Source organism: Vanessa cardui, chromosome 19 (genome assembly GCF_905220365.1).
Source record: "Vanessa cardui chromosome 19, ilVanCard2.1, whole genome shotgun sequence".
Lineage (NCBI taxonomy): Eukaryota > Metazoa > Arthropoda > Insecta > Lepidoptera > Nymphalidae > Vanessa > Vanessa cardui.
Genome location: NC_061141.1, coordinates 6,568,749 through 6,591,102, shown reverse-complemented (window position 1 = coordinate 6,591,102; position 22,354 = coordinate 6,568,749). Strand labels below are relative to the sequence as shown.

Here is a 22,354-nt window from a genome sequence, read left to right as displayed (position 1 = left end):
TAAAGAAATTACTGTACAATTATTGTTGAGTAAATATTTCGATTTTGAATACCTTAAAAGCAGAAATATTGCTGTATTATATATTTGTAATGAATTATTTTGCAATACTTTTTTTTTAGATAAACGCAATGGTGAACCGAGCAGCCGGTAAAGGATATGAGAATGAAGCTTTCTACGAAAATATCAAGTTTCAGTTCATGGGCATCGGGAATATTCATGTCATGAGGAAGAGTTTACAAAAAATAGTCGAAAGTAAGCAATTTATATGATTGCCTTTACAATACAATTACTTGCTTATATTGAAACGTTTACTTTTTGAATTATGCTAACAATCCATATATGTTTTAGCTTGCGAACAAAACAGCCCAACGATGTCATCATTTCTCAATGGACTGGAATCTTCGGGATGGCTTAAGCATATAAAGTATGACCTCTACCTAAGAATCAAGTGTATTATAAAAAATGCAATATTCTCAAGTGATTTTCCCCCTTAAATAGGTCTATTCTGGACACGTCGTGGTGGATCGCGAGCGCCATCGAGAGTGGCGTGAGCGTGTGCGTGCACTGCAGCGACGGGTGGGACCGCACCGCGCAGGTGTGCTCGCTCGCCGCGCTCTGCCTCGAGCCGCACTACAGGACCATCAACGGCTACCAGGTGAGCGAGCGGGACGAACTGTGCGCGCGCGCGTGTGTGAGAGAGAGACAGAGAGAGTGACCAGTGTGCGTGCACTGCAGCGACGGGTGGGACCGCACCGCGCAGGTGTGCTCGCTCGCCGCGCTCTGCCTCGAGCCGCACTACAGGACCATCAACGGCTACCAGGTGAGCGAGCGGGACGACCTGTGCGCGCGCGCGTGTGTGAGAGAGAGACAGAGAGAGTGACCAGTGTGCGTGCACTGCAGCGACGGCTGGGACCGCACCGCGCAGGTGTGCTCGCTCGCCGCGCTCTGCCTCGAGCCGCACTACAGGACCATCAACGGCTACCAGGTGAGCGAGCGGGACGACCTGTGCGCGCGCGCGTGTGTGAGAGAGAGACAGAGAGAGTGACCAGTGTGCGTGCACTGCAGCGACGGGTGGGACCGCACCGCGCAGGTGTGCTCGCTCGCCGCGCTCTGCCTCGAGCCGCACTACAGGACCATCAACGGCTACCAGGTGAGCGAGCGGGACGACCTGTGCGCGCGCGCGTGTGTGAGAGAGAGACAGAGAGAGTGACCAGTGTACGTGCACTGCAGCGACGGCTGGGACCGCACCGCGCAGGTGTGCTCGCTCGCCGCGCTCTGCCTCGAGCCGCACTACAGGACCATCAACGGCTACCAGGTGAGCGAGCGGGACGACCTGTGCGCGCGCGCGTGTGTGAGAGAGAGACAGAGAGAGTGACCAGTGTACGTGCACTGCAGCGACGGCTGGGACCGCACCGCGCAGGTGTGCTCGCTCGCCGCGCTCTGCCTCGAGCCGCACTACAGGACCATCAACGGCTACCAGGTGAGCGAGCGGGACGACCTGTGCGCGCGCGCGTGTGTGAGAGAGAGACAGAGAGAGTGACCAGTGTGCGTGCACTGCAGCGACGGCTGGGACCGCACCGCGCAGGTGTGCTCGCTCGCCGCGCTCTGCCTCGAGCCGCACTACAGGACCATCAACGGCTACCAGGTGAGCGAGCGGGACGAACTGTGCGCGCGCGCGTGTGTGAGAGAGAGACAGAGAGAGTGACCAGTGTGCGTGCACTGCAGCGACGGGTGGGACCGCACCGCGCAGGTGTGCTCGCTCGCCGCGCTCTGCCTCGAGCCGCACTACAGGACCATCAACGGCTACCAGGTGAGCGAGCGGGACGAACTGTGCGCGCGCGCGTGTGTGAGAGAGACAGAGAGAACGACCAGTGTGCGTGCACTGCAGCGACGGGTGGGACCGCACCGCGCAGGTGTGCTCGCTCGCCGCGCTCTGCCTCGAGCCGCACTACAGGACCATCAACGGCTACCAGGTGAGCGAGCGGGACGACCTGTGCGCGCGCGCGTGTGTGAGAGAGAGACAGAGAGAGTGACCAGTGTGCGTGCACTGCAGCGACGGCTGGGACCGCACCGCGCAGGTGTGCTCGCTCGCCGCGCTCTGCCTCGAGCCGCACTACAGGACCATCAACGGCTACCAGGTGAGCGAGCGGGACGAACTGTGCGCGCGCGCGTGTGTGAGAGAGAGACAGAGAGAGTGACCAGTGTGCGTGCACTGCAGCGACGGGTGGGACCGCACCGCGCAGGTGTGCTCGCTCGCCGCGCTCTGCCTCGAGCCGCACTACAGGACCATCAACGGCTACCAGGTGAGCGAGCGGGACGAACTGTGCGCGCGCGCGTGTGTGAGAGAGACAGAGAGAACGACCAGTGTGCGTGCACTGCAGCGACGGGTGGGACCGCACCGCGCAGGTGTGCTCGCTCGCCGCGCTCTGCCTCGAGCCGCACTACAGGACCATCAACGGCTACCAGGTGAGCGAGCGGGACGACCTGTGCGCGCGCGCGTGTGTGAGAGAGAGACAGAGAGAGTGACCAGTGTGCGTGCACTGCAGCGACGGCTGGGACCGCACCGCGCAGGTGTGCTCGCTCGCCGCGCTCTGCCTCGAGCCGCACTACAGGACCATCAACGGCTACCAGGTGAGCGAGCGGGACGACCTGTGCGCGCGCGCGTGTCTGAGAGAGAGACAGAGAGAGTGACCAGTGTGCGTGCACTGCAGCGACGGCTGGGACCGCACCGCGCAGGTGTGCTCGCTCGCCGCGCTCTGCCTCGAGCCGCACTACAGGACCATCAACGGCTACCAGGTGAGCGAGCGGGACGAACTGTGCGCGCGCGCGTGTGTGAGAGAGAGACAGAGAGAGTGACCAGTGTGCGTGCACTGCAGCGACGGCTGGGACCGCACCGCGCAGGTGTGCTCGCTCGCCGCGCTCTGCCTCGAGCCGCACTACAGGACCATCAACGGCTACCAGGTGAGCGAGCGGGACGAACTGTGCGCGCGCGCGTGTGTGAGAGAGACAGAGAGAACGACCAGTGTGCGTGCACTGCAGCGACGGGTGGGACCGCACCGCGCAGGTGTGCTCGCTCGCCGCGCTCTGCCTCGAGCCGCACTACAGGACCATCAACGGCTACCAGGTGAGCGAGCGGGACGACCTGTGCGCGCGCGCGTGTGTGAGAGAGAGACAGAGAGAGTGACCAGTGTGCGTGCACTGCAGCGACGGCTGGGACCGCACCGCGCAGGTGTGCTCGCTCGCCGCGCTCTGCCTCGAGCCGCACTACAGGACCATCAACGGCTACCAGGTGAGCGAGCGGGACGAACTGTGCGCGCGCGCGTGTGTGAGAGAGAGACAGAGAGAGTGACCAGTGTGCGTGCACTGCAGCGACGGGTGGGACCGCACCGCGCAGGTGTGCTCGCTCGCCGCGCTCTGCCTCGAGCCGCACTACAGGACCATCAACGGCTACCAGGTGAGCGAGCGGGACGAACTGTGCGCGCGCGCGTGTGTGAGAGAGACAGAGAGAACGACCAGTGTGCGTGCACTGCAGCGACGGGTGGGACCGCACCGCGCAGGTGTGCTCGCTCGCCGCGCTCTGCCTCGAGCCGCACTACAGGACCATCAACGGCTACCAGGTGAGCGAGCGGGACGAACTGTGCGCGCGCGCGTGTGTGAGAGAGAGACAGAGAGAGTGACCAGTGTGCGTGCACTGCAGCGACGGGTGGGACCGCACCGCGCAGGTGTGCTCGCTCGCCGCGCTCTGCCTCGAGCCGCACTACAGGACCATCAACGGCTACCAGGTGAGCGAGCGGGACGAACTGTGCGCGCGCGCGTGTGTGAGAGAGAGGCAGAGAGAGTGACCAGTGTGCGTGCACTGCAGCGACGGCTGGGACCGCACCGCGCAGGTGTGCTCGCTCGCCGCGCTCTGCCTCGAGCCGCACTACAGGACCATCAACGGCTACCAGGTGAGCGAGCGGGACGAACTGTGCGCGCGCGCGTGTGTGAGTGAGAGACAGAGAGAGTGACACACTGAGCGTGAGCGCGTAGGGTGAACGCGCGCGCGAAAGTGAGGGAGATAAATTGTAAATGCGCCGTTTAAATACTGACCTAACTGACTGATGTAAACCGCCTTGTGCTATAACAGATTCTATGAAGCTATTTAATAGCAGAAAAGTTGAGAATATAATACACGTTCTTTTATAAAGAATCAATCAATTATGCCTAAGGACAAGCGTACGATAATAATATTCATGAGAAGTGTTTAATTTAAATGCTACCTGTACCGTTATGTACAAATCATTGACTATCGGATTTTCTAAATGAATTACATAAAAAAGAAATGTTTTTGAAATTTCAGGCACTCATAGAAAAAGATTGGCTATCCTTCGGCCACAAATTCACAGCTCGCTGCGGTCACGTGGCTTGCGACTCTCGGGAGCGGTCTCCCGTCTTCACTCAGCTGCTGGACTGCACTTGGCAGCTGTACAGACAAGCACCAGAGGTGAGTTGTCATATTCTAATGTTGTTTTAAATTTTCGCGATTATTACACATTTAAATAAAACTAGTTATAACGGATTTGAATCGTGTATATTAATTATATTTGTCATCCCGACGTTTCGAGCACTTTACAGCGTTCGTGGTAACGGGTAGACTACCCGAAACGTCGGGATGTCAAAAATAATTAATATACGCGATTCAAATCCGTTATAACTAGTTTATTTAAATTGTCATATTCTTCACCAAAACCGTAAGCAGAATATCAATTCGTCGTAAGTAGTAATTGTTAAACTTCTTGGAAATAAAAGTAAGGATTAATAAATTAGAACTTTTATTTATTTTTTGTATATTAAAAAGCCAAATTATTTAAACAAATCAAAGTTAGTACGGATCATTTGAGGTTTACGTTTTCTTCCATGCCGAATAAAAAGTAAACAACAATTGGGCACCTGACAATGTAATTTTACTTGCCCATTATGTTCTCGGGTCCTTCCGGTTGTAACTCTCTAAGCTGAGGATGTCATTTGAATTACATTTTTCCCGTTTTTCAGGCGTTCCAGTTCAACGAGAGGTTCCTCCTAACACTACACGATCACGCGCACGCGTGCCAATACGGCACGTTCATTGGGAACTGTCAGAAAGATCGCCGTGATTTAAGGTAAAAAATATCTATTATTGTGTAAATCTTGGTAGGGTTTTGTGCAAGACCGTCTGGGTAGGTACCACCCACTCATCAGTTATTCTACCGCCAAATAACAGTACTCAGTATTGTTGTGTTCCGGTTTGAAGGGTGAGTGCGCCAGTGTGACTACAGGCACAAGGGATATAACATCTTAGTTCCCAAGGTTGGTGGCACATTGACGATGTAAAAATAGTTAATATTTCTTACAACTTCATTGTCTATGGGCAATGGTGACCACTTACCATCAGGTGGCCCATATGCTCGTCCGCCAACCTATACCATAAAAAAATACAACTCGCTGATTCATCACGAAATCTCAAAAATTATAATATCTATAAATTAATAATAATTTGGAATTTTCCCGGTGAGTTCTGTATATAGATTACATTTACTACAAAATAAAAATAAATTAAGCGAATTTGAACGTTATCCCTTCGCCTTAAGGTTGATTTATTAAGTTGTTTTGTATGTATTAAACCTAATATGTGCTCTTTCGTCACAGATTGTCTGAGCGTACGTTTTCTCTGTGGGGTTACATGGCGAGTCATCTGAACGAGTACAAGAATCCTCTGTATAATCCCAAAGCACACCCCGATGTACTCAAACCAGATTTGAGTGCACAAAGTATAAGGTATTTAATTATTCTTTATAATGCACTTACACATTAGGTTTATACACTAGGCAATTAATAATATGCGAAATCATCATCCTCCTGCCCTTATCCCAATTTTGTTTGGGGTCGGCGCAGCATGTCTTCTCCTTCCATACTTCTCTGTCGGCCGTCATCTTACAAGTAACATTCTTTCTACCATATCTTTTTTCAAACAATCCATCCATCGTTTCTTTGGTCGTCCTCTACCTTTATATCCATCTACATCCATGCACAATTAATAATTTTCTAATTATATCAAATTAACACACTCCATGGTCGAGTGGTGTGTACACCGGTTTTCATGGGTACGCCACTCCGAGATCCCGGGTTCGATTCCCGGCCGAGTCGATGTAGATTACCATTAGTTTTCTATGTTGTCTTGGGTCTGGTTGTTTGTGGTACCGTCGTTACTTCTGATTTTCCATAACACAAGTGCTTCAGCTACTTACATTGGGATCAGAGTAATGTATGTGATGTCTCATATTTATTTATAACAATTACTAAACTATTTTAGTCGATTTCCGTCTACTAATACATTCCTTATAAGATGGAAACATTCTTCAATGTTCTTCTCGTAGTTTTATTGTTACATTTTAGTGTAATGTCGTATATTGTCGTCAGGTTCTGGCGCGGCATGTACTGCCGGCACGAGAGCGGCGTGCACCCGCGGGAGTCGCTGGCGGACATCCTGCCGGCCGCCGTGGAGCACTCCGGCGCGCTCACGCACCACATCGACTACCTCGCCAAGGTTACCCCGCTCTCACTCGCTAAGATTCTGTGTGATTAACCCGCGTCAGGCGACGAGCTATTACTACCCGTATTAACAATTAATCATACCACCAGTAGATAACAAGCGATTTATTCAAGTATACCTATATAAAAAGATAATGGCATAGTTTAGATTTTTGGCTGCCTAGTGATGTAAAAGTTGTAAGATCGATTCTGACCCCTTGTTGTTGTCGTACCCACTCCTAACACAAGCGATAAGCTTAAAAGGAGGGGTAAATAGGAATATTAGTAAATTCTTAATTAATTTAGTGAATTGCTTGTATGCTTTTTTTAAAGTAAGTTAGTCTACTGCTTTGCAAAAGCTTCTTTGCATATAGAAAAATGTCGTATATTCTACTGATTCTGATAGTGTAAGATGGTCTACTAGTAGGTGTGGTGAGAGTGAATTCGTGGTTGATCATAATAAGTTAAAACCTTCATAAAAGAGAGGAGTCTTTAGCCCAATTGTGGGAAATTTACAGGCTGTTACTTTTATTCTTTTCGCACGTGGCGGTGGGTCTTAAGTAATGTTTATGTCAATTAGGTACACGCCCGTAAGTCTCTTTAATATATTATCAATGCAATTGATTCCCGCATCTACCAAACATAAATAAACGGATTTAAAAGGTGACATAAATTAATAATTGTGTTTCACTACAGAGAATATCAACATTCAAGAACCTTCTCTCTGGACGTAAAGCCGAAAAAAGCAGAGAGACCGCGCTAGTCAACTACCAGAACGGCTCCGACGACACCGTCGAGATTGAGACCAAAGTGGAAGGTCTACAGATAGACAATAAGTTAGTAAGATAACTAAACATTGATTAGTATAACTTAAAGGGTCGAAAAAGTCTCAATTGCGTACGGTACTTTGCCTGTATCTATGTATGTAGTTCAACCTCAAAAACACTTCTAGAATATTCATAGTTGCTAAGATAAAAAACGTCTAAAATCCTAAACATAATAGGCTATTTGACAATGCGAAAAATAAATTGTGAATAATTATAATCAGTGTATATTATGAGTTTAAAAATGGTTATTTACTAACGAAAGATGAAAATAATACTTATTTTATTCAATAATCAATAAATAAAAATGCATTTTTTCAAACGTTTGTTACGTGACACAAAACGCTCCAGATTGGCCGGGCTTATGATGAAGTCACTTTCTCGTAAACCTTGCTTTTATACTATATGTACCACAGATTAAATGACGTCAAAGTGACGTCACCGACCCCTTTGTAGCATATTGTCCAAGTATCGTTTTCGCGCGTTATTTAGAAAGAAAAAAATTTCTTTTTACTCTGCTAAATAATATAAAATGGATTTTAAAAACCAGTCAAATAACCTATTTTGATAAATATACTAATGAAAATATTGTAAACTATGGGTTGTATAAAAGCGATAGATTTCATAATAATTAGATAAATACTAAAATGGGTGTGATATATATCACACATAATATATATTAAAAAAAATATCAGTTGGAAATATGACACTGATTTTGTGTCATATTTTCAACTGATATTTTTTTTCCAATTCAATCCAACCAATTCTAAGTTTTCATCTCTATTTGTATGTGAAATGATAAGACAATTATAATATAATGATTTTCTAATTAACAGTGTGATATATTTTACATATAATATATATTAAATAAAATATCAGTTGAAAATATGACACAAAATCAACCAATTCTATCCAATCCAAGTTTTCATCTCTATGTGTATATGAGACAATATTACTATAATGATTTTCTAATTAAAATATAGGCTGTTGTACGAGTCGGGAGGTTCGTTGTCGGAGCTGGAGTGCGCCACTCACGACCACCCCCTCAAAGAGCTGGGAGGCGCCTCGCCCAACTCGCAAAAGATACCCCTTATAACTGAGGTATTGCTGTTTATCTACTTTTTATTAACACTTTAAATTCGTATTTGTTTCCTCACAATGACTTTACCGGCGGCGTAAGAAACAAGAGATACATTTATTAAAGTGTGGGGCAGAAATGTTCGTTGTCCCAAAATAATCAATAATGAAAATAAAAAAAATATATTTAAACACATATGTAGTCATAGTAACCCTATCCAATAATGTTATGCATATTATATTGAAGATATTTCTCGCTTGGAACATTTCGTAAAATCATTATTATTCGTGAGAAGATTTTTTTTTGACTCAAGAATGAAAATACAACTTATAATATTTAAATAAATAAATATGAGGGCATGTATTATAAATCTTAGGGTGGTTATTTTTCGTTTATACGAAAAAAAGACTTAAAATAATTTTGAAACAGTATTTTTAACAACTTAAAATTTATTTAAATTTGAGAATTACTAATTTAATTTAATTATTAATTTATTTTAGAATTTAGAATTTACTTGGTGGTAGGGCTTTGTGCAAGCCCGTCTGGGTAGGTACCACCCACTCATCAGTTATTCTACCGCCAAATAACAGTACTCAGTATTGTTGTGTTCCGGTTTGAAGGGTGAGTGAGCCAGTGTAACTGCAGGCACAAGGGACATAACAACTTAGTTCCCAAGGTTGGTGGCACATTGACGATGTAAGGAATAGTTAATATTTCTTACAGCGTCATTGTCTATGGGTGATGGTGACCACTTCATCAGGTGGCCCATCTGCTCGTCCACCAACCTATACCATAAAAAAAAGAATAAAACATTTTGTCCAAATTACTGTTTTTGTAATGAATAAGGAAAATATGTGCGTGCGCTCGTCACAGAAAGTGGACGCGTCGATACCCTCCAGTATGCTTCAGCTCGAGGCTGAGATGAACACCGTAGCCTTGGACTGGAAAAGCATCAAGAACGTAACGGAGTGCAGTTGCTCCACCCCACTCGACCACTTCAGCAGGAAGGTAAGGTCTGCTACAAAACTGCTTAAACATAATATTACTAAGAGTTAGAGTCTAATGTTGCACTATTAATTTATCATTATAATTCATCTCGTGCTCAGCGGTGAAGGAAAACATCGTGAGGAAACCTGCATGTGATAAATTTCATAGAAATTCTGCCACATGTGCATTCCACCAACCCGCATTGGAACAGCGTGGTGGAATATGTTCCAAACCTTCTCCTCAAAGGAGAGGAGGCCTTTAGCCCAGCAGTGGGAGTTTACAGGCTGTTGTTGTTGTTGTTGTTGTTGCACTATTTATACCTGCTATATAACACTCATACAGCTGTGGGTTGGCTGGAAGAAATTTCTTTTAGAAATAAGCCCGACATTGTGAACAATGATTTCATGTGTAAAATTACCATGTAAAATTTCTCAGTGTAATAAAGAGTGTTAATTAAAATTAAAAAACTCTGAGGTCAAAACTAATTCTGTCTCGTACTGAATGCAATGGCCGCGCCCGCAGCACCACTGCTGGGGTTGTGGGCGCTGCGTGTGCACGCGCTGCGTGTGCGCGCGCGCACCTTTACGTGCGCTGAGTGCGCCGCGCGCCGTGCCGCTGTGCGCCGCCTGCGCGCCCGACGCGCCCGACGCGCCCGCCGCGCCCTCCGCCGCCGGTCCGTGATAATTCAATTCAAGCTATTTTCATCTTTATGCTGATACATTTAAGGCTTCGTTTGCCTTATACCCTAGCACACTCATTTCTGCAACTTTTTACTTCCTACCCAATTTCATGATTTTTTTTTTATACGGTCTCAATATTTCACTACAATTATTAAGTTGATAAGAGGAGTTCTAATGATAATTTTCAAAGCAGTGATGTTGCTTTTATCATTTTTTTATAATTAATCATATGTTTAATAATTTTCTTATTGTTTTATTTCAGGTATGGTAACACAAGCCACTTAAGTTATGAAAATAAAATAATAATTATCACATGGTAAGAGTTGTAAATGTTTTTTTATTTCTGATTAATACCTGATATGAGTAATTAAAAATATTATCTCATTGTTTCTGTTTTGTACGCTATGATATAAGTATGTAATGGTGAATTGTACCTTGACAGGAAGCTTTATTTGTAATTTTGCAATTATATAAAACGAAAGGAAATATAAGCTTGCATTAATGATGTAATGTTGATAACAGGTGTTTCATGTACACGCACACATAAATAAATTATTATAGATTTTCATGACAATGGTTATGAGTGGGGTGTCCCCTTTAAAGTATTTTGTAATTTAGTTTAATTAATATATATGCACATATTGTAGAAACAGTTCGAAATTGTACATATTATTCAAAATATAATCTTAGTATTCAGAATATTTTTTATTAAGGTTTTAAATCATTATGCCGTTTCAGTAATATGGCATGTAAAGAGTTTTGAAATTATTTGAAGAGTATCCATTCTAGTTGCATTTATCTCTCTCTGTTCATTAGTTTTAGTATTTTCGTGTATTTCAAATAGTCTTAAGGTAGATTTAAGTAGTTTATAGTAGATTTAAACAAAGAACAGTAAAAATTAATGAAAGTCATTTTGATTTATGATAAATGAATAACACTAGCATGTACATGAGCATGCTTATTTACATGCTTATTAATACCAGATAGACAGATACCTCATTTTTTCTATTTACCGCTTTACATGTTAAGATAACCAATGTATTAGAAAATCTGACTTTCAATACACCAGTTCGTCTTAAAGGCAGTATAATAAATATAATTTTATTTAGATTATTTTTCATCAAAATTAAACGTCTGATATTGTCTGCTATTAAAGGAATATTACACCCGGTTATTGTATTCGTATAGTAGAACGACTATTACGAAGTGTTATTTAGAAAGTACCTTTACTTACTGATAGTAGTAGGGTGTATGTATGTTTCGTTAAAACAGTAACCGGGCGTTATTGTCAGTCCATCTTGTGACACTCGGCTGTTACAGACTGTCAAGTATAAGTTGGCTTTCCTGTGGTAGCACCTGCTACACCCTTTGTCTTTCCACTTTTTTGTTTATTTTACCAATATCTCCCTAGAAAATAATTCTCTACGTCTCATTTTTAATAGATTTTGGGTAAGTTTTCTTAATAAGGGTAAATAAAACAAATAAGATGTAAATGAACAAAAATAATTAGTACATGTTTTTGCCACACGCCAACTTACACTTGACGCGCCATTTTCTATTTTTAAATGTCATTTGTTCTCTGTATACATGTCATAATTACTAATTACTTTTCAATTGTACAAGATGAATTTAATTTAGTTTTAATTATATTAACTCTAGATTAGTTTTATTAGTACAGGAAATATACAAAAACTATAGTATGAAAGTCCGTATTAAATATGACCGACTGTATTAAATATAAATTAAAGAAAAATAGATTTTAGTTTTTTTTTTTTTTTTACAAACATTTCTTTGATTAATATTTTATGTCATCATATAGTATCACAAGCAAGAGTTAACTTGTGACTTCGTTCCAATGTTATATTTGTATCGTAAGAGCGTTTCTAGTGCGAGGTTTTGAAGATTTTATTCTATAGTTGACGTTTTCAAATATTTGTATGAAAATAAAAATAGCGCCATCTAGTGACAGAATTCGGAATTATTTATGAGTTTTTCGGATCGCCGTTAACGAGCATCAACAAGCATTCGAAAGTGACAACGCCTCGATGTTGCAGATGTCCATGAGCGGTAGTAACTAGTAGTTATGTTTCCATCTTACTCTTTTGCCTCTTATCACATAAAAAATAACAACATTAACGCTCGTGATTGGTCGTTTTCAGTATTTTGTGAGTACGGACGACAATTACAACAATAGGAAACGAGTATACTCAATAACGAGATGATTGGGTTTACGATTAGTTTTGTATAACTCGCACTATTCATACAGAACTATCAGCTGACGCTTTGTTGGCGGGAGATCGCATATTACCTCTTGTAGTGTTATGTAGTGTACTTTTCTTGTGTCATAATGAAGGTATCTTTACCTTTACTTAAAAAAATGACGTTGACTGCTCCATATAGTAATAAAATAGTCTAATAAATCTATTAACACACTCTGGTTTACATTAATCCATATCACATGGACTGACTTGTTCTGAATTTGCAAGATAAATAAATTTTGTTTTCTAGGACGATTTGTTTACAAACTAGTTTTGCTCGGTAGTCTAATTAATTCTATGTTGTTTTATTATAGATTTTCTAACGTGCATGCTATATTTAGGATGATCGGTTGATTAATTGAAAGAGTAAAAAAGAAAAAATAATAATAAACTCATTTACGTTTAGATTCATAGTTAGAATATCACGGGATAATGCCACTATTATTTTGAGTACAATTCGGTTTATAATATAAATCTATTGTTATATTGATATCGATATATTTTTCAGGTCTGGTGACTGAATATTATGTCAGTTATTCTGTATTCTATTATGCTTTGTACTAAGAAATTATAAAGGGTAATAGTTAGGCATCCTTGACGACATGGGGCTGTATTAATACAGTATATCTGATCCATGGCTGTCTTTTTCCTTACTAAAATTGCTGAAGAATTGAAAAGAAAAAGATTTTTTTTTCATCTAATAACAATTACAAGATACATTCTTAAATCGTCTGAATTAAATTTGAATTTAGAATTTATGACACAACTGAGATCAATGACTATTTTTCTCTCAGTCAACTCTTGCCAATCAAATCTAAAGTCATAAAATTTTATTGGTATATTTTTGCTAAATAATTGGCTTCATGAAAAGTATATTAGCCAATTAAGGGCAGCATAACAATTTAATCATTTACTTGTAAGCTAAAAGCTAATCGGTTTGTTAACAGTTTTGTTCGGATTAATTTTCAAAAAACATGTTTTCCTATTTTTTCATTTTATTAACAATTTTTCAATTTGTTACGGGCGAAAAAGGTCAGAATAATGCAGAAATGCTAGGCCTAGATACTAAGCATAACATTAAAATCGACAAAGATACTGTCATAACGAAAAATATGATCTTTCAAAAGAAAAATCGTGTAAAAAGTGGTGAGCATGTATGAAATATGTTTCTTTTTTAGGTAAGGGATGAATGAGCCAGTCATTACAGGCACAAGGGACATCACATCATAGTTGGTAGCTGACGATTTTACAGTATAAAGAATGGTTAATATTACTAAAGTTATTAATTCCGGGACATTTACCATGTTTTTTTTATTTTTATTCGGTGGAGCTCGATATTTCGACATTATCTACGAATGTCTTGTTCACTTTAGTAAAATAACCATGTTAATTTAAAATGTATATGGTTAATATTTATGAATCCTTGTGGTGACCACTTTAAATAGAATTTACATGGTATTACATCAATAATATTATTGAGTATAGAAAAATACACTTTATTTTGTTACAAAAGTCAACGCTCACAATCACGGAAGTGTCGAGCCGGATTGGTCATACAGTTCATTTCCTAAAGAAGTCAAGAGTCACGTTGAGCAATTTAAAAAGAATATGTCCGAGTGCCTCAAAGAAGTTCAGAAGAATGATAGAAGACCGGTAAAGAGTTTGTCACCGATGAAAGAGTCGCCAGTACACGGCGAATGTCTTATTGCTTGTGTTTTAAAAAGGAACGGTGTTATTGAAAACGGAAAAATCCATAAAGGTTTGTATGTTACAATACTTATTCGAGTTTTTAAATTTGTATTACGTCCAATGATGTTGTAGTAAACAGATATGTTATTAACGCGCAAAAAGTGAAGACTAGAAAACGTCCTAATTGGGACGTTTTCCTTTTGTAGTTTTACGTAGTAATACGTTATAATACATAATTACGTAGTAGTTTTGCGTAATTAAAACATCTAGTTATCCCTTTTACTTATTGTTTTTATCAAGCTATCCTTTTTACGATATGTAAAAATAAACTAAAATAAACGGTCCTCGGCGCGGCACACTTTTTTCTGTTGTTTAGTATGGATATAACATATGTTTATTCGAATATCATTGATTATTATATTACGTCAATAATCGAATATTTATTACAGATAATTTACTTACATTAGTGCGTAAATTTTATGAGAAAGATGATAAATTAATGAAAAAATTGGAGAAAAACTTAGATCGCTGTATTGAAACAAGCATTAAGACTAAAAACGACTGCGCAATGGCATCGCATCTAAATGACTGTACAAATGATCTCATGATGAATAACAAACATAAAATTACTGTGAACTATTAATTATATGGATAATATAAAGCATAAATAACAGTTTAATAGTTGAAATTAGCTTGCTGAGGTAAAAAGTATTGTAATTCTTTTAATCAAAAACACTTGAAAAACAGTTGAATAAAATTGTTTTATTTATTGTTTGATTGAATTTATAATATACAATTAAATCTTAACCTATAAATTTCACAATAACGTATTAGCGTAAAATTCAAGAGATTGTCTGAAAAAACAGTAAGTAACTTATTATTTTTACAGACTTTTTTCGAAATTGTCAATAGAGAATCTTTGTTTTCAATCGACTTCAAAAAGGAGGAGGTTATCAATTCGTCTGTATTTTTTTACATCGATCATTTCTAAAAATTTGATTCAAAGATAAGTTTTTCATATTTTTAAAACCATATTGTCATGTAGAACAATAACAATTTAAATTTCGTAATTAGTCATTTATAATATGTACCTATATCTTTACATAGTTTAAAACAAAGTCGCTTTCTCTGACCGTACGTCCCTTTGTACGCTTAAATCTTTAAAACTACGCAAAGGATTTTGATGCGGTTTTTTAATAGATGGAGTGATTCGAGAGGAAAGTTTTTGTATATAATACATAGACAATATAGTTAAGTAAAACTGATAATTTAAAAAGTTTCTAATGTGATGTCGTAAATTTACAATTTTTTTTGCGATTACATTGTAAACGCTGGCTGAACCCTACTAGATAGATCAAAATAATGTACTACGGAATTGTACACCTCAAAAATGTCTACAAAAAAGTCCGCGTTAGTATATGTCTATCTCTTAAAGATAACCCATAATAAACATTTTTTATCGTTTTTTTTACGAGAAATAATGGCTTATTTTCGAAGCGATTTTGAGCAATATAGCATTAATCATTATCCAATTAGGTACCTTAAATAAATTGTGCATTCAATATAGATCAATATGGCCCTACAGGCCTTACAGCATGTAATTTAAATGAATATTTTCGAAGATATTACAGTTTTAAAACGGAGGGACAGAGCGGTTTGTATTTTCTAATGAGTTAAAACTGTGTATGTTGTACCTATTTGTTATCACTACATAGTATAAAACAAAATTGCTTCGCGCTGACTTTCTTGTCCTGTATATGCTTAAATCTCTAAAACTTTTGGTTTTTGATGAAGTTTTTTTAATAGATAGAATGATTTAAAGAGGATGATTTTGTATGTATAATACGTGAACAATATCTATACTTATAATAAATCTGTAGAGATGTCTATTCTGTACATGATATACATTTCCAAAATAACTATCAGATCAGGGTGATCAAGGATCGATACTAATGACAAAAATGCAATCAGTAAAATTATTGTTTGTCTGTATAACCGTTATAGAAACAAAAACTAATCGACGGATTTTAACGAAACTTGATGCAATTATTTTTCATACTCCTGAGCTGGTTATATATAGTACTTTTCATCACGCCACAATCATAGGAGCAGAGAAATGTTGGGAAAACGGGAGAAGTTACTCCATATTTTTTTAATCTTTCGTCGTGTGTACAACCTTAATGATTAAAGCTACACAGAAATCATGTATGACGGAAATGTTCTCCTTAAAATTATTTAATCAATATCCCATGACAGCATATGTCTATCTTATATGGTTGACTCACAATAGCACGGTTAACTCGCGATAGCTTAGTAGTTGGAAGCTTTTTTAAATCTTAGCTGGCTTAGCTTAGCTTTTCAACATCCCCCCCCCCAACAAATGTTTTCTATTCTATTACCTGACTTATTCATATAAATAGAAAACTGGAGCTACACTGTAGACTAATGTTTAACTTTGTTTTATACTATGTAGTGATAATTCATTACATAGTATAAAACAAAGTCGCTTTTTCTTTCCCTATATCCCTTTTTATGCTCAAATCTTTAAAACTACGGAACGGAATTTCTTGCGATATTTTTTTAATAAATAAAGTGATTAGAGAGGAAGGTTTTTGTATATAATACGTGGATAACCTAGAATAGAAACACTGAAAATTTTAGAAGTTTCTAATGTGATGTCGTAAATAAACAAATTCTGTAGTACTTTTAATATCAGCTTTGCACCTGAGCAAAAACGGGGCGGGTCGCTAGTATAATATATATGTTTAATTGAATGAATTTATTTATAATTAACAGAGTAAATTTTTTAAATTATTTATACTAAAATAATGGTTATCATTTCAAATATTTAAATAGTTATGTAATGATTTTTCTCATACACAATATTCTTGAATAGCTGGGCTAATGTGTATAGGAGACTTAAGTTTGAGTTAAGGCAACAGTGCCATTTTACAACTGTCCACTTGATAGTTGGCACATTGTTAGCATTTTACTTTTAGTAAATAGCACTTGACATTTGTCAGTAATGTCTTGAATAATAAAGCGTTCTTTAAAAAAATAAAAATGATGCGGGTGTACGAAGCTGATATCCTGTGCGGAAGCCGCAATCAGCCCTGGAATCCAACATTCCGCGCTCAACATATTTGCAGATAAAAGACTCATAACATTATTTCTCGATACTAACAGCGGGAATTTTAGCGGTGTTTCTTAGTGGTAGTTCCTCTTATTTTGTAGATATAGATATATTGTAGTTCGATTTATTGTATACCTCACTCTGCAGCATTAGCTTTAGTGGATTCACTGTTTTTGTGCCATATTATATATTAAGGTGTCAAAAAATTCAACAATTGCCTCACAATTTTTTTTTTTTTTTTTTTATTATTATTATCCATTGAGACTCACTAATAAGTCAGTTCTGAACTGTAATGCTAAATAGTAAGTTTCATAGAATATTCTTATTAATCTAGATTGCAGTAATCACCAATCCTGAATTTTAAAACAAAAATAGTAATTCTAACCGAGGACATTATATTCTTCTTTTGATGAGTAACACTTTAGTTTGAATCTGAGACATTTTTAATAATTAGAATCCTATGTGTTATTGAAAATACAATAATAATCAGTGGGACACATAAGTAATGCAGCAGTAAGCCTAATAAAACAGTAGTGTTTCTTATAAACATTAATTTGTACATTCTACAAAGATATAAGTATAGTGATAAAAACAAACCAATTTCAGTTTTTATAACTTGACATAAAATAAAGTATTTTGAATAACACCAAAGAAAATAATCTTATCTAATTCAATATAAAACATAAAGTTATGTAATGTTGTCTTCTAGATACAACACAAATATTATCAGAGGTCTTTGTAGGGTGGACAGTTGGCTAAATCTTGCTAAGAGCTTAATATGTTTTTTAAGCTACTGCAACAATATTAGAAATGTTATCTCCAATCCATCCAATAGAATGGCTTCTTTAGGTTGTTAAATGATGGGTGGAGGAACAGTCTGATATGTTTTATGTTTCAAGTAAGAACAAAAGCCCCTTTGGCAAAACAAATTTTTTGTTTTTGAGGTTCACTGAGAGTGCCAGTAAAAATGTAATGTACTTGAAGAGGTACTACAACTTTATATAGCGCTTTTTCAATATTTTGTATGTCACTGTCAGTGATTAAGTACAAGAGAACCTTCAGAGGGAAAAAAAATTGTACATTTGAAATATCTGGACCCGCTGCTATCTTTTCATTTGCAGTGCATTTGAGATAGCACCACCACAAACACTATCAGCAGCCTTATCTGTGCTCGGCTTCAAGGAATGTTATGCAAATTACGTTGTATTTGCTGAATATTTGGTGACTCGATACAACAGAGAAAAATTGAATTGTAGTTATGTGAGAATTGTTATGTTGTACATCGACAATTATTGGATGTACGTTTTCCCAAAATTAGGTAGGATTATGGGAATTATTTGCAGTAATGGTAAAGAATACAACAGTTGGCTTGTTATGTCCTTCGAGTTTTGTGGACATAACATAATATATGTATGTGTTTGTAAGGTTACTTGCTTTCCTGATCATCCAAAATGATGGGACTGCAATTCTTCAAAATATTTAAAATTATAGTTTTCGCTAAAATCGATGATCAGAAAGATTTCGTTATTTTTCATAGTATCTATGTTTATAATTGTTGTATTATTTAATATGTTTCTTTAATTGCACCACAGCTTGTTTAAAATTATCTATAAATGCTGGAACTGCCCCTTCAACTACTTGTCTTATCCATTGATTACATTTTACCTGCAGACATATGTACCTGCAGTCAAATAAGCAGTCTTTACTGAGGTTCGCTTCTGTGTTGCAGCCACTGCAGGTTGTGTAGATGTGCAGCCAGTAATTGACGCTGATTGCTTTGTGTCTTTGTGTTCATGTATATCATAGATGAAGTACCAGGAACATCTTTTACTCTTGACGATGGTACAGTAATCTGTGCTACCAAACAATTATTATCTTGAGTTCTGTCATTCAGAGACTTCTTGTGAGGAGCAGTGGCTACAATTTAAATCTGGGAATTAAAAAGTTCATGTATCTCACACGTGGTTGATTGATTATCTTCTGTAGAATTACAGCATTCGGATTGTTTTTGGAGAGCAAGGACAAAATTTTGACTATCTGTGCCTGATTCATCTGAGTCTTCTATATTTGCAGTTGAAATCTCTCATTCCTCTGAGTTGAAGGGAAAGGGTTGAAAAAAGGGTGAAAAACGTTTTTTGTAAAATAAAATAGTAACACGCTGCAAAGGAGACGGGCGAACGTCCATATAAAAATGGGCCTGACGTTACAGCAACAATTACTACACTATTTAATTTGATATTACTGCCCTTTAAAATAAAAATAGGTAAAAAAAACTTTTTAGTTAAACGGTTTTATGTTGAACATACATTGCAATGTTTAAGATAAATGTACTAAAAACCAAAAAATAGGTAAAAAAACTTTTTAAGTTAAACGGTTTTATGTTAAACATACATTGCAATGTTACATAAATGTACTAAAAACCAAAAAATAATAAAATAGATACAGTAGTGGGAATTATAAACATATGCATAGACTAGACTAAAATAAAACCGTGGGGCACGTCAATTGTCTACAAATTATCGACTTAATGTGCGATAGAACAATCGTTTAATTCGTCGTTAGGCAGTTGGCCCGCAGACGGTGAGTAAATTACTTACTATTTTCTTGCTGGCTCAAATAACATCACAATTTCTATGAGACACATATTGTTAAAATCATAGTAGGGGTGCTTGGCTGGTCGCTTTTCATATCGTTCGAAAATATTGGCACAATATCCTGCTGCTTGACCAGCTTCATTGCACTTCAACACTTTATACCTTTGTTCCGCTTTACGAGTTGACGACCTCCGTGGTCGAGAGGTGTGTACACCGGTTTTCATGGGTACGCCACTCCAAGGTCCCGGGTTCGATTCCCGGCCGAGTTGATGTAGATTACCATAAGTTTTTATGTTGTCTTGGGTCTGGGTGTTTGTGGTACCTTCGTTACTTCTGATTTTCCATAACACAAGTGCTTTAGCTACTTACATTGGGATCAGAGTAATGTATGTGATGTTGTCACATATTTATTTGTTTATTTATAAAAAAAAAACGAAAAAAAAAACGAGTATTGACAAAAATTGTTTTTCTCGAGCTGTCACGTATACTCAAATGGCATAGCCTGAATACGCATTCGCAGGCTGAAACTTGACGTTCTCTTAATATGCGCATTCATATTTTAAACAGCTTACGCGAGACGTCAGTTTCTTCTCTCCTAATTTGTTGAAGAGCTCGAGATACTTCACCATCTAGGTTTGTAGGTTCTGATTTTGACACGTATTTAGCGATGTAATACGCAATCGACTCATTTGTACCACACGGTTGTATATCCATATTGGCTTTCCTCATTTTTAGCAAAGCAGGACTGTAATTATAACCCAACCATCTTCACTTTTTCTTTTCAGAACACAAATGCGACCACCGTTGTAGATGAATTCGTTAGATGAAATATCAATAACATGTGTCTCTAAGCATTCCGAGCGTGGAAAGTTGAAACGACAAACAGAATTATTTTTCGTGCACGTACTAGTGTGTCGATGTATTTGACAATTTTTAACTAATTCATATAGTCCTGAAGTTTCTAAAGGAATGGCAGTACTACAGACTGAATCAATGCGAGCTATTCCTCCAGGCGTCGCAACAGACGGGTGATCTTCGATCCAAACAACCATATGAAAATGAGGACTTCCTCTGTTCTGCACGATTCGCCACCAATGATCTCTAACTTTACCGCCAAATATTTCAGTATCAGTTTTAAGAAACTGCATTAGCGCATTAACACGAACAATAAAATGTCTACTCACAACAACTGGATACATCTCGATGAGTCTCTGAGTTTCCTGAATATCTATGTCATCTGGGTCAATGTGCTGTTTACCATCACTAACAAGGAGACCTCTTTTCATATCCTTCCAGTGAAGATCATTGCAGCTCAATGTAACAAAATAAGTGGGAGGTCCTAAACATCTGATTTGTGCTATAAGATCACTAAGAGCACTACGCCAATAAGCAGCGGAACCTCTTAGATTTTTTAAATATAAGTGCAGGTCTTCTATTCGATTGCCGTTTTCACCTTCAACTTTTCTAGCACAAGCTGCAATGGTTGATTTAACTCGATAGTACTCAAACATTGATAGAGCATAGAATAGGTAGTCGTTGCGCTGAACTCTAACATCAGCACCTAATAAACGAAATTGATAGTAATCCAAATCCTTATATTTACGGGTCGTTGTTTTTCAAACCATTTTTACCATACGGGAAAAGCTGATACCATGCGAACTCTTCTGCTTTTAACTCATAAGCTTCATTCACAATACTATTATTCGTCTTTCTCCTGATTTCGTTTACATTTTAAGATACCTTTAGCTCATCTTCAACATCAGGTTGGACTCTATCAATAGGCAACATTACAGATGTATGTATAGGTATAGTTTCAGATCTCAGATTCGAAAGCGGTTGTTGTACTTGTACATCCTGATGCACTCATCATGATGGCATCTTCCTGTTGCTGTACTTGAACACCCTGACGAGTGATAATATTTTCCCTCAAATGGACGTCTACGCGTGTAAGAATGTACGCGATATTACGGGATCCGAGGCATCTTTTACAGATGCGGCACAGTTCTTGTAAGTTGTCGCATTCTATAACACAGGCTTTGCCATTTTCTAGTGTTGGTTTTCCTTTTGGGCCACAAGAATGGGAGTCAGCAAAATAGTATTTGTAAAGCTGTATGTAATGTAATGCCGATATTAGGGGAGAGTTGGATAATACCGAGCCCCTAAGGAATTTCACCTATAATTAGGAAACTGTTTGATATTAAAACAAACAAAATTTTGTAATTTTTAGGACATTTATTTAGGTACGCATACTGTTTAACAAGAGCTTACAAAATTCAAACAAAAAATAATTATCTTCAATTTACGAAAATAGCTAAAAGCGCGGTATTGTCAAACTGGTCTGATAATATCGTGCCCAGGTTTGATAAAATCGTGCCCACATTAATTGCAGACTAGTTGGTAGATAACAAAAGTAATAATAAAAAAACAAGTATTTTTCTTGTGGAAAATAGGGAGACTCAAATCTTTTTCTAGGGATTAAATCAGTAAGCATATAAAGACTCATCACACAATAAGTATTAACAAAAACTTATAATTTATGACAACAAAACGTAAATCTTTTTTTAT

General features: G+C 38.8%; 2 protein-coding genes across 2 annotated transcripts in view; both read left to right on the top strand.

Annotated features, from left to right (window-relative positions):
* Positions 1-10,116, top strand: part of LOC124537733 (myotubularin-related protein 6) — a 64,324-nt gene extending 54,208 nt beyond the window's left edge. The window contains exons 7-17 of the mRNA XM_047114624.1: positions 120-252; positions 349-424; positions 499-655; positions 4,340-4,483; positions 5,032-5,138; positions 5,665-5,793; positions 6,436-6,562; positions 7,243-7,382; positions 8,354-8,471; positions 9,322-9,456; positions 9,958-10,116. Coding sequence (XP_046970580.1) covers positions 120-252; positions 349-424; positions 499-655; positions 4,340-4,483; positions 5,032-5,138; positions 5,665-5,793; positions 6,436-6,562; positions 7,243-7,382; positions 8,354-8,471; positions 9,322-9,456; positions 9,958-10,116 — 1,425 coding nt within the window. The remainder of the gene's footprint in view (positions 1-119; positions 253-348; positions 425-498; positions 656-4,339; positions 4,484-5,031; positions 5,139-5,664; positions 5,794-6,435; positions 6,563-7,242; positions 7,383-8,353; positions 8,472-9,321; positions 9,457-9,957) is intronic.
* A 3,162-nt stretch (positions 10,117-13,278) lies between these two features.
* On the top strand, positions 13,279-14,834 carry LOC124538017. The gene is made up of 3 exons (XM_047115017.1): positions 13,279-13,519; positions 13,887-14,132; positions 14,512-14,834. The coding sequence occupies exons 1-3, from the start codon at positions 13,348-13,350 to the stop codon at positions 14,703-14,705; spliced, it is 612 nt and encodes a 203-aa protein (XP_046970973.1). The 5' UTR covers positions 13,279-13,347; the 3' UTR covers positions 14,706-14,834.
* The last annotated feature ends 7,520 nt before the right edge of the window (positions 14,835-22,354 follow it).